At 38.9% G+C, this 12,454-nt stretch overlaps 1 protein-coding gene across 3 annotated transcripts in view; it reads left to right on the top strand.

Annotated features, from left to right (window-relative positions):
* The window catches only part of mtmr14 (myotubularin related protein 14), a 28,259-nt gene extending 16,722 nt beyond the window's left edge, over nt 1–11,537 (top strand). Inside the window, exons 16-19 of one of the 3 annotated variants that reach the window (XR_015939658.1) lie at nt 1,277–1,415; nt 2,245–2,424; nt 2,669–2,767; nt 5,242–5,381. Coding sequence is in view for 2 of the 3 variants with exons in the window: in XM_088636738.1 (XP_088492864.1) it covers nt 1,277–1,415; nt 2,245–2,424; nt 5,242–5,400; nt 9,706–9,886 (659 nt within the window). In the remaining variant the exon portion in view is untranslated. Of the gene's footprint in view, nt 1–1,276; nt 1,416–2,244; nt 2,425–2,668; nt 2,768–5,241; nt 5,401–9,705 lie in introns of those variants that run through there. The other 2 variants (XM_088636738.1, XM_088636739.1) reach the window with 2 other exon arrangements.
* Nucleotides 11,538–12,454: the final 917 nt, after the last annotated feature.

The following is a 12,454-nucleotide window of genomic DNA, read 5'->3' on the forward strand; positions in this document are numbered from 1 at the left end:
AGAGTGCCAGACTTAATGATCTGGAGCGACAAACTTTTTTGGCTGGGAAGACCTGGGGTATGTGCCTGGTGTGAACATTAATTGCAAATTCGTCATGCTTCACAAACTTACCAAAATAGACCTAATTTAGAAGCTTATCGGGGCCAACTGAAAATCTCCACGAACTGCATTTGCAAAAGGGAACAGGAGGTTCCTAAGGCTGAAAAGATCAACAAATGCAGTGAAGCTGCCTGGAGAAAATGTTTAGTAGTGCAAATGGACAACACTGTGCAGATATCTCGCCACAAAAACTTACAGTACTTAACTCTTAACGTTTCAAAGAAGTCAGCACCTGTTCTGAAACTTCTGTGAAGGTCACATCACTGACTATAAACTTGACATGCCCTTTGCTTGCTCCTTCCTGTTGAGGTTAATAATCCATTGTGAATCTGCTTCTTGCACAAAACTTACAAGAAGGCTTTCAGGAACCACAGTGCAATGAATTGATTTCAATGAAAAAATACTGGAAATACTAAAGCTCCAAAACTGCCCTTACATCATTCTTCAATTACCATGCTACTCCTGGGCTAGCCACAATCCTCTATCCCAGCAAGCCCAGGGTGCACAACGGGTGATTGGCTGGCACATACTCTCTTTCACTCATACATGCATGTGATGGCCAGGGATATGTGGCAGCGAGTTGGATACGTCGGTTAACCCAGGCAGCAAGACTTTGGACCTTGAAAGGAAAACGGTGTTCTCTGACAACAAGCAAACCCCAGGCAGATGGCAGTGCAGCCATACATCAAAAGCGGGACTCAAGAGCCTTTGGAGGGCTGCTGTGCTTCCCCAACATTGTGTGATCTGTGATCAATGATTGGGAAACAATCAGCTTTTTAAGTTGTGAAGTCATTCCACCTTTCTTTGTTCTGATCTTACCAAAATATCTGTCCCCAAGAATTTCAACTGCAGCAGTACGTTTGAATGGTATAAATTATTGGAATAAACCTCCATTTATAGCCTCCATAAAGTCCCTTCAGGTTTACCTGTTATTGGTTAGGATTTTTTTTTTTTGCCTTGGGTAGATACCAACAGTTATTGGAAATTCTAAGTCCTGGCAGTTGTCTGCCTGATTTCCACTATTGCACATGTATATATATATATTTTTTGTACAAACTTACACATTTGTGTTTCTGTTTCTTTCACCTCGTCTACTGTATACATCTGTGTGGCTTCAGGGTCTGGGGTGTAAGCTACCCTGTGGGTTTCTTTTAAGCGCATGACCTTGTGTTCTCAGATAAGAGAGACCGGGGCAGCGTCACCAGCCTCAGCAGTGACTTCTCTCTCATGACTGAAGACAGCCCGGCAGCAGCATCCAGCTTCAACTGTGAAGGAGCAGAGCCAGTCTCAGCAGGGTCTCAAGCGCAGGCAGCCTGGTGAGCAGTGCCAAAGGCCTACTGCTGTGCAACATACAGCAGTATCTTTTCATAACGTGGGGGAATACTTCTGCTAGTGGAACCCAGCTAGTGTTATTACCTTGCAGTGCTGTTTTGCTGCGCTACAATATACTGTATGGTAGGAGGTCACAGATCTGTCCTGTGCTAAGGTTGTTTCAACCTGCCATGGTTGCTCTCGTTAACTTTTCAACTTAAAAAGGAACAGTCATTTTCTTAAGGCTGAATAAGGATTCACTTAATTATTGGTGATTGTAATAATGAATGCTACATTTATATAATTCACTGATGCCTATTTCTAAAGCAGCTTGGATTTAGACTATATGTTCATACAGCTGGATATTCTACTGGAACAATTCAAGTACAGTACCTTGCTCAAGGAATAACAGCAGTGTATCACCTGGGCTGTGAACCTACAATTGTCCAGTTAATGCAGGATTCTAACCACAGCTGCCCCAATTAATAGACTGCATCATTTCTCTTTGTTAAAGCAGTTCATTGTCCCCAGTAGCACACCAGTGGTTGTCTATATCCTCTCTGTGTGATTAATGTGTTTGGACTTTTGGGGAGGATGCAAGTTATCACCAGACTGAGGAACACGTACAAAGCTAGTCATCAGGTTACTTCATCAGAATTTGGTTGTATGCATACATGTTTTGTGAAGAGAAGTTAGTTTTCATCCGTTATGGATTCTGTGCTATGAAATCTAAAGATAACGTAATCAAGACTCATTTTGTAAAAATTCAAGCTTTATTTTAGAAGAATTTGAGGAAAGTCTTCAGCCTCTTGACTGAGCTAATTGTCTGTCTAGGAGAAAAGGCAGGACATCGTCTCCACAGACTGTTATGTGGAGCAAAGCTCTTCAGCCAGAGGACAAGCTGCTGCATCCAGGGCTGTCAGAGGCCAAATCATCCAGCTCTTCTTCTTCCAACCAATCGGAGCAAGGCTCTGTATGGACTGGGAGCAGTCCGCTAGCTGTACCTGGACGCAGGTGAGACATAAGGAAGCTGCTACTGTGTAGAATGTTTTTTTTTTACTAAACTGCAGCGAATACGGAATTAGTAAAGTGTAAGTCCTTGTCAAGGTTTGAAATTCATTGAAAGGGTGTTGGGGGGGAATTTGACTAGAAATCTTACTGTATTTCAGATGACACTTTGAATTAGTGACAAATATCAAATTACTTTTTCTCACCATACAAAGGCAAAAGATTCAACATCTCTTCCCCTTGTGTGTAGGGTAATATATTGGATATCGGGCTACTGAAAGTCCTTGAATGTCAAGATGACATTAAGGATTTGTGTGGCTTGCATGGAATTTCAAATACAAATGAAGCCGTAAGTGTTGGATTCATTGGACTGTTTGTCTTGTCTGCTATAATTTGATTAGTTATTTTATCCTGATGCTGGTTGAGGCTTTTGTTGTGATTTCTCCTATGGCCTTCTCCCCCCTTTTTTTGGGATAAGAGGGTTATTCTGGGAAAGCCTTTTAATTATAATCTAAAGCATTTTCACGCCCTGGAGAGCTGCTTGTTTCTGGATTAATTCACACAATGCAGAGTGGAAGAAGGAAGTGTAACAATAATATGTAAAAGCATGATGTCCTCTGGAGCCAGTTGCATGATGCTTTTTAAGCAATATTCTGTTTCTGCTTAACTCTTTAGTCTATTTTGCACTGTATCATGAAATACAATAGATAGCAAAAGCTTTAAGGGAATATAAGGATAGATCAACTCAATTTTAATATTAGGAGTTTTTTGGAAGGTTTAATTCTACTGGTTATACCAGTTTCATTCACCTGCTGTTCCTGGAGGGCTAGTGGGGCTGCAGGGTAAATTCCTTATTTTAAGTGATAAAAGAATAGTTAAAATAAAACCGTGTTCTTCCAGCACTTCAGGTGCTACTACTTTAAATTTAACCTACAAAATGTGCAGGAACTGGCCCTCCAGGACCTAAGTTGGACCATGCTGCTACACAACAGTACATCAGAATGTGTGTAGATGTGGCTACAGGAGCAAACCAGGACTGGTCTACACTGTAAAGACAGAATTGCTGTCAGACAGATAACATTGCATGTAATAGAGCACATTTTGATATAAATTGTAAGTTCTGTCTTAAGCCATTGAATCCCAATAATATCCCTTCTGATTGCTCTGTTGAAATTCTTGGCTTTTGGCATTTTAAAGTGTTAGAGCATCAGCCTTATTGCCATTCCAGTTACCTTTTGCAGTCTTTACAGGATGTTGCAGCAAGGGATAAAGCTGCTAGCAGTTTGCCTTTGTTAAAATGAACTGGTTACAGTCAGTGCTGCTGAATGAGCTGCCCATAAAATGCATGAATGTTGTGCATTGCGATATTAAAACGCAGTTACTTGCAGCAATAGTGACCTCTTTAGTTTATGTTCATACTGTAGCTATTGCTGTTTCCCCACCAAACAGTTGGCAGGGAGACCTTATGGGGCTGGAGAGGTTGACTCTGGAGCTGAAAGCCCTTATTGTTTTTGGAGAGGAGATGAAGGGAGCCTGGGGTGGAATGTATGTTCCCTTAGTAATCTTGGGGCACTACCTCTCTTTCACCAAGCACAGCAGCATTTGTGTCATAATTCCTCTTGACTCTAAAATTCACCCTGTACTTCAGTTTGTTTGGGCTGAGCTCCACAATGAAAGTCGTTCAGAACATTAGCTCTGGTTCTCTACACACTGGTGTATTGGAGTATTTATAGGAATCTTGCACTACAATATGAATTTGTGGTTGTTAACCTCAGATCATCTTTTCTTGCAAGAATTTAAGAGGAAGTCCTTGCAATAATTGGGTGCTATGGCAGTATTTATGAAATGTTGCTGTGTTTTGAACGTGTTTTAAAACTGATTAATCATGAGTATGAATATTCCTGCAGTGTACAATCCCAGATGGACAATATCCCACACACGTTTCTGAGGAGATGCTATTGGAACCAAAACTGCCTATGCTAATTCTGTATGCTGAATGCATTTCTGGCAAGGCACGCTGAGCAAAATCATTACCAGGTGCTTTTGTGATCTCCAAACAAAATGTCAATGTAATTTACTAAATACAGTTGAATATTTGCAGTCTCTCAACGATAGCATAAATGAGATTGGCCTAGTAGGATAATAAGTATCCATGTACTTTGTGATTATAGCATGTAAATTTGAATTAAACAGCAACTGAGGAAAATGCATCCCTGGATTGATGGTGATAAATCAGTATCCAACCAATCAACAAGAAACATGAAAGGGAACTTTTCTTTTGATAGCTTGGAACATCTAGCGTCAGTTCTGTGCCTGTTGCTTACACCCCTTAACTTTAAAACCTTTAACTCCCAAAGTAATGAGGGATGCATTTATGTATTCTGTATGCATAGCCAATAATTCCTTTGACATGTAGTAAATTTAGGAAAGCTGTTTTTTTAAAATGGAATATTTAATAAATTCGTAGTAATTAACTATCCCAGTTAATGTAGTCTATCCCTGTATGAGCTCAAGTTCTATCACGTACTGCTGTGCTTCTATTCGTGACATAGGATCCGTCCACAAGACCATAAGGCTGCCCTTTGATATTGTAGGGCTGGCTGTACATACCCTCCAAGGATGTTGAGAATTTTAATCACCTAGTTCGTACTAAATTCAAGGCCCAGTAGCTGGGGGATTTATTTTTAATCTTTTAATTGAAATGGAGTGCAGCTAGGATGAGTGTCCCCCACCACAAAGACGCCGTCAGTCATGCCCATGGTGAGCACTTTGCTGGCCCAGCCCCCGCATGCCCTGACGCTCTGCTCTCTCTTTGCACTACAGATCTGCCGGCGAGTACGCACGGTCCGGTTCCTCAGTATCCACCGATTACGGCAGCTGGCAGATTGTGTCGGGCTGTGGCAGCCTTCATGACCAGGGCATCCTCACTGCCGAGTCTCCCCTCCCCTTCAGCTTTCAGGACGATGCAACCAGCGGCAGGATGTGAGTCCTAGTTGTCGCAGTGCGTAGCAAGGGCAGCATGGAGCTCAGGCAGGCTTAGTTTAAAAGCGCAAGAGGTGCAGTGTTTACCAGGCAATTCCCTGATTTCCTGGTAGGATTTTCGTTTTCACATAAGGATTTCTTTCACCTTAGCCCCCTTGATATTTGAACTCGTCCAGAAAAAATTCTGAAAGCTTGATAAATGCTCCTTAGGGTTAGTAGTATCTAGCATTTATCAAGAGTAAAGCTAAGAAATTTGTGCAGTTAAATATAGGTGATCAAAATGCACAGTATAAACTCTCCAGTCCAAATAGATACACTGTGCACTGTGTAGAAATGTCTTAATTCTTTATATGACATTACTTTTGTTCATTTTTTGACAAGGTCATAACGGCCCATTAGGAGGTAAGTGCCCTGAAAAGGAAGCACTCAAACCGATTTGATTGCAATTGCCGTTTTGATAGTAATTATCGGCTTAATTTTCAACAGGTCTTTCGGAGTTCTTGGAAGTAATGTCTGGGAATATGGGTGGTGGAGAAGCCTCTCCTGCAGTCTCACTCCCTGCAAATAAGACCAACTGAATGTCTATTGCAATTATTCAAAAGTTAGTTTATTCTGAGTGAACGTCACCAGAAGATTATTCCAGAAGAGCTCAATCAGAAATCAGATTCTGTTAGGAGTAGCTTCCCCGACAGACTCTTTAATATTGTTAACATTGACCACATCTTAAGAAAGCTGTGCACTGTGATGTTCTTAAGCTTCTTCAGTTTCCTGAGATAGTTGAGTACTGAAGGTTTGCGTTGAGATTAAGTACTGAGCTACAAATAGCATAGAATAATCTGGTTTGCCTGTCTTGTTTTTTTAAAATCGCTTTGGCTCCCACAGTAATGCCAATTTTAAACTTTGATTTTAGTCAGTTCTTCTCCAAGCAATGCCCATAATTTTATTACAATGATTTTGAGATCGGTTCTTGTGCAAGCATTAATTTAAATGTCATGAACTGTCCCTAAAATGTTTTCCCTTAAAACACTTCCTAGTGGAAGATAACAGTATAATCTTTTTTTGGAATGGCTTTTCCACAGCAGTTCACTTTAGAGTGTGAAGCCTTTACTAAATGAGTGACAGGAATCAGGTTCCATTTCTCTTCAGACCTTGGATCCACCCCCTGACATTTTCTGTACTGTTTCTTGAATTACCTCCGAAGTGAATACACTCCTCAACGATTGTCTGTAAGGTACTGTTGAGTGAACAGTACAGAATGATGTAATCTAGTTTTGGGAGGAATTCTAGGGTTTAAGGTGTTTTGGGTTCTTTCTAGTTAACCTATAATTTTTTTCATTAAATGTTAAAGTTGCCATTGAAAAGCTGTTTTTCCAAAATTGCTTGTTCATAAGTATTCTGTAGCCAGAGTGCTAGTTTCAGTTTACTTCTCCATGTTTGTAAAGAAGCGTTTTAATTTTGATTAATCTAGTGGTTAAAGAATCTTTTATTTTTAAAATTGATCAGATGAGTGGGATTCTACATCCTAATGTATTTTTGCACAGAGCTAGAGATTTTAATACCGAGATCTCAGAGGACTTTGCCTGTTAACTCCTCCCATCTATTATATGAAATTCAGCTTCTGCTTGATCAAGATGCCAGATTGAGTGCTAACAGAGCAGTGCATTTAATTGAATAAACATTATCTGTACATGCTATTGTTTTATAGAAGCTGGAGAGAGATGCAGCAGGTCATCAATTACAGCTCACATGAATATGGTGGAGCTTGTAGCAAACCTTTACTTTAACCACTTCTTCATCTTTTCTATTGTACCATTCGTGTGTCCCCAAGAGAGAAGGAGATTTGTATTGCTTTTGTAGTTCTTGCAAATTGCAGATTTCCTAGACATTTTGACTTCAATGCTTTCCTGTATTGTTCTGTTACAAGTCAACGTATTTACTAGAATTGTATCTGTTTAAAACATCCCTATGATGATGCCCATTGATCTTCCAGAGGATTAAACACCAAATGAACTGTCTGAAACAAATTAGTCTGAATATGTAGGTTTGTACAAGGAATCAGTTACTAATAGCATTAAACTTTCCATGTTTCAGCAACAAAGCATTTGTCACCCAAGATACCTGTTATCAAACTGTCAGAAATAACTTATAAAAGGTAACTGGTAATATTTAATTAGAAATACATCTTTTAGCAGTGCGGGATGTTAAGAAAACACTGCACAGATTGGATTTGGAAGCTGGGTAAGGTTGGAGCCTATAAGCATCTCTTGGAGATCAACTAAAAATCAGTACACTCAAACAACTAGCTGAGTCTGATTATTGAACAAGATTCAGTTGGAACAAAGGCTTTAAGTAGGATAAATTATTTCACTCCTTGAAGTAGTGAATCTGTACACCAGATCCAGTTTCTCATTTTATGAGACGAGACGAGACATCAGGACATCAGAGATGTCAGTTCCGGATTGCTTTCTGTCCTGTTGTGGAGGAGATTGAGTATATTTCTCAGTATTTGATACCCACGTTTTCATAAAACTTATGCAAAGTCAGGATGTGAGTCACTTCATTTTGCATTCTTTCAGTACTGTACAATCAGTATCTACAACTGAATTTAATGGCCTGTGCACATAAGCTCCAACTCCCTTTGGTGTCTGCACCACGAAGGGCTTCCTATCCTTTTTTTAGTTATACTTCGAAAATTGGATTACTTCAATTTAAATCTCCTACAGTTTTTTTTTTTCCTTATGAGTTCTTTCAGCCTATAATACATGGTACCTTGTACTCCTGCATTCTTTTGTGACATTTTTCCAAGCTAATTTGAATTGGATGTTTGAGGTTGAGTTATAGATACAAAATCATGTGTATATCCAAGTACCTTTTGTACTTTTTTTTTGTCCAAGTAATCTTGATAAAATGGCACAATTTGAACACCCAGATCAGTCCTCAAATATTGTGTTACTAGCTTAAGTCTGCTTTTTCTGCTTTGTAGGATCTTCAATGAATTTTTAATTTGCAAGGTTTTTGTGAAGTATAGCTGTAGTCTGAATCTACTTTAGATTTGGCATGCAAATGTAGTTCAGTACTAGTATATCCTCTGGCTTTACAAAGAAATCTTAACATTGCTCTCTTTGCGTAGTTGGTTGAGTGAAGAGATGGCATTTTGTCCTGGAACATTTTGCAGATTTCTTTTGGAATTATGCCGAATACCTGCATCTCTTTCTATCTAATTAAGTGTTCCCACCTTCTGCGTGTAGAGCTCTAATCCTCTGTAGTGAACTCTTCACTTCTGACAAGGGTATTGTGCGCCTGGTGGGGAAAACTTGTACAGTAGAACTTGGCCCCGTCTTGTGCAATGTTCCAATTAGAATAGGCTAGGAGTGTGCATGGATGTATTTAAATTGGAGCTGAAACTATTCTGTAAATGTTGAGCTTTCAGTGCAGTTGCTGATTGTGGTTTCATTAATCAACATTCATGTGATGTTTTGTATTTTATATATATAATTTTAAGTTGTGAGAATGTAGAACAAGCCACCCAACCAAAGCCCCGAATTCGTTCAAGAAACAGACAAGATCCTCAGAGCAAGTAGTTATCAAACTGTACCAATGGGCTGAATGGCTACAGATTGGAGGGAGCCCTTTTTTTTTTGTCTTTACGTGATTTTTGTAGCTTCTTTCCTCTAATGCAAAACTTTTCTAGAAGCCAAACGAAATTCCAAGCACAACTCAAATCTACTTCATATTTTGTTTTGACTATTCTAGTCCTTTGAATTCTTAATCAAGTGCAGGAAGCTTTGAAACTCAGCCCATGCATTTTAAATTGTACATTATTCTACTGTGTTCCCAAGTGGCGTAATTGCTACAGGACTCCACTGGAATGGCAGGCACAGTCAAATGGATCCTAGGGATCTCTTGTGGAGTTCTGAACTATGCCGTGGTCCATTTTGTCCTGGCTTTCTCATGTAATATTACACTGGCTCAACACTGTTATACAGTAGATGGGCTGATTTGAGAATGACAACAATTCTTTGAAGTTTCACACAAAAAAAACAGCCGTCTTGAAAGCTTGTGAGGATCACACTCGACCAGTTTCCCTTGTGGCATTGCAGTGTGAGAAACAGTTTTGCCCTGATCATGGCACGTTTTCTCGGATCTTCTTGTTCTATTTGTCTGTGGTATATACTACATTCATCTTGGAACTGGAGATTAAAAAAGTTCAGGGCTCTGAAAAGAAACCACTGGAGGGAGAACTGAACTGATGTTGCCATAATTGTGCAGGTTTGTGTTACCAGCCTTGCCCCCATTGTGTTGCAGGTGTCCCCCACCCTCGGAGCGACAGGTTCGACTCGAAGCGGTGAGAGAGGTGTTCCTGGCAGCCTACAGCTCCACGGTTGGCTTGAAATCGACCGCTCCCAGGCCGTCTGGAGCCATCTCCGGCCTCCTGGAGCAGTTTGCACGGGGAGTGGGACTGAGGGGAACGAACGCCATCGTCTGATACAGTGTCTCGAAATGGATCCAAACGAACGGCAAGACTGACCACAAGCCAGTGCCAAGCTGAGGCTGCATCTTTTTGTTTCATTTTACTGAATGTAAAGCAGCCTGATAATTTTAATTTATACGTTACTTCTGTTTGTGTGTGTGTGTGTAGGGAGATGAACAGTGTTATTAAAGCAAAAGGGAAGGCTTCATCACCAAGCCAATAAACCTTCAAGAAACTCAACACCCATAAGAACAATGTAATGTTTTTATTTTATTTCTACAAAAGCACAATCTTTAGAGAAAACAAAGTGATAATGGTTTAAAGGTTCTTGGTAAGATTCATTTGAAAGGGTGATTTCTAAGGGACATTCCCCTGGAGTACAGTGAATTTGTCCATGTACCTGTTTCTTAAAACAATTGAAATAAAAAGGAAGAGAACAAGGTTCGCTGACATGTTTAAGTAACTGATGAGCTCTCCCGATGAACAAAGTTGTTTTCAAAAATTGTTGGCTCGAGATGGCAAATGACTTATTTGTATGAAACTGGAAAACGGTATCAATGGGGAAAACATGAGCAGCTTTTGACTTTTTTTTAATGTACCTCTTATTGTTGCCTTTGGGCTTTAACTCAAGTATATTTCTATACAAAGCCCAGAATAATTTTAAAGGGTTTGGCATTAGGCTGTGATGTATAATGGGAGATATTTGGTTTTAAGCTTGTAAGTTTCACTTCTGTAATGAAAAACCGTGGCTGAGTTTTCCAACACTTTACTGTTGAATATTGAGACTAAATGGGACAATTTATTCCATAGCCAGACCTTTTGAAGTAATCAATTATTTTGTGCAGTTTTTTACAAAATACTGTAACTTACTGTAAAATACTGTTTCATGAAACATTAGGGTAAAAATGTTGGATATTGCACCCGTCTACAAGAGTTGTTTTTTTCAGTAAGAAAGTATGGCTTTCATATAGTAAGTCTGTTTTTTCTTCTTTAATGTTTTTATTAAAAGCCCCTTGTGTGAAAATCAAGTTTTAGACTTGTTGGATTGCTTCTGGATGTGTCCAAGAGATTACACTTAATTCAAGGAGATTTGACAGCCTTCATCTAAGTCAAAGTTTAAAATAGAATTCAAACAGTCTGGGAAATTGTTTTTAAGAAATCCTTTCCTCTAACTTCTGTTACTTCTGAAATAAATTGATGCCTTGTGCAAAGTTAAATTCACCTTTTGTTTCTCTTGATTCTTCTGAATGAAAGAAGTGGCAATTCTAATTGGTGATTTTTACTCCTGTTTTAGTTAAGGCCTTTTCGGACTCTAGAAACTCAAATCCTAGGGGGTTTTCAAATTCATACTTTTCAGAAATTTGTGGAGAGAAAATGCAGATATGTCTAAACTTTATATGCATGAGGAATTGCAAAATGAGTACAGATTTTAACAAGTTTCCTTTACAAGCCCAATGTTTTTGCATTGTCTGGATTTGGCATTACAGTTTCAGAACCCACTTATTGTAGGTTCTTCAGTCTAGTTAATGGTTACATGTAAAAAAAAAAACTTTAACAATGAATACAATGGCACAGAGTGTAAGATGGTTGTGGAAAAATCATTTTGTGACTTGTTTTTCTCTTCAATTCATTTGTGAAATAAAAACGTCAATATTTTAATGACCCATTTCAGTGTTGGCTTTAATACATATCCTTGCCATCCATCTATGGAACTTTATTTTTCTAGGATGAATTGAGGTTACCAGTGTTTAAATTCAATTCTACTTTTTGCTTTTTTCTAAAAGCCTTCTGAAATTGCTCTATCAGACAATAGTTTTTTTTTTTAGTTTAATAGTGACAGACCTATTTATCAGAGCAATGTTCATCTTATGCCCTTGAAGGGACAGTCACAGGTACTGCTATAAAGTGAGGGCAGCTTAATCCTGCCTATTTTTATTCTAATTTCTTTCATTGGCTACTCTGCACCTGGAGTTTTTTTAAAGCTGCAAAACGTACATAAAGATGCTTGTTCTTTTAATTTGGAGGTGTTATCAAGGTAGTTATGTATAATTTGTAACTATTACACATGACACTTGTAGTATTAAATAAGTCAGTCAGTGGACTTTCTTAGAGGCTGTGAAGAACTTTAAGACCTTTGTGTTGAATATGGTGTAAGGTGTGTTGCACTGAGGCCTTACTTCATTAAACATTGCTGAGGTGTGTGTGGTAGGTGGACAGAAGTTGTTGAAACAAGATTGAATCTCTACAGCTTTTATTCTGATTGCTGGTTTGCCAAAAATTACTTTTTCACCTCGGAGTCAAAAGAGACTGAACTTTTCCCCAAACTTAATTTAGTCTTGGACAGGAATATAACCATCTGGATGACACTGCTGAACTCCCGTCATTTAGGAACTTTGAAATATGGAAAAGAATTAGCATGAAGTATTGATTTATATGAAACCTGATTAATAATTAAATAAAATGCAATGCAGGATTCACACTCGTTGCCAAAAAAACAGTTATACCCTCTTGCTAACGATAACTAAAGCATATTCTGAAAATTGACATATCTATAGCATTTCATTATCATATGTTCATGTCAAT

The sequence above is a fragment of the Lepisosteus platostomus genome, chromosome 6 (genome assembly GCF_059453375.1).
Source record: "Lepisosteus platostomus isolate fLepPlt1 chromosome 6, fLepPlt1.hap1, whole genome shotgun sequence".
NCBI lineage: Eukaryota > Metazoa > Chordata > Actinopteri > Semionotiformes > Lepisosteidae > Lepisosteus > Lepisosteus platostomus.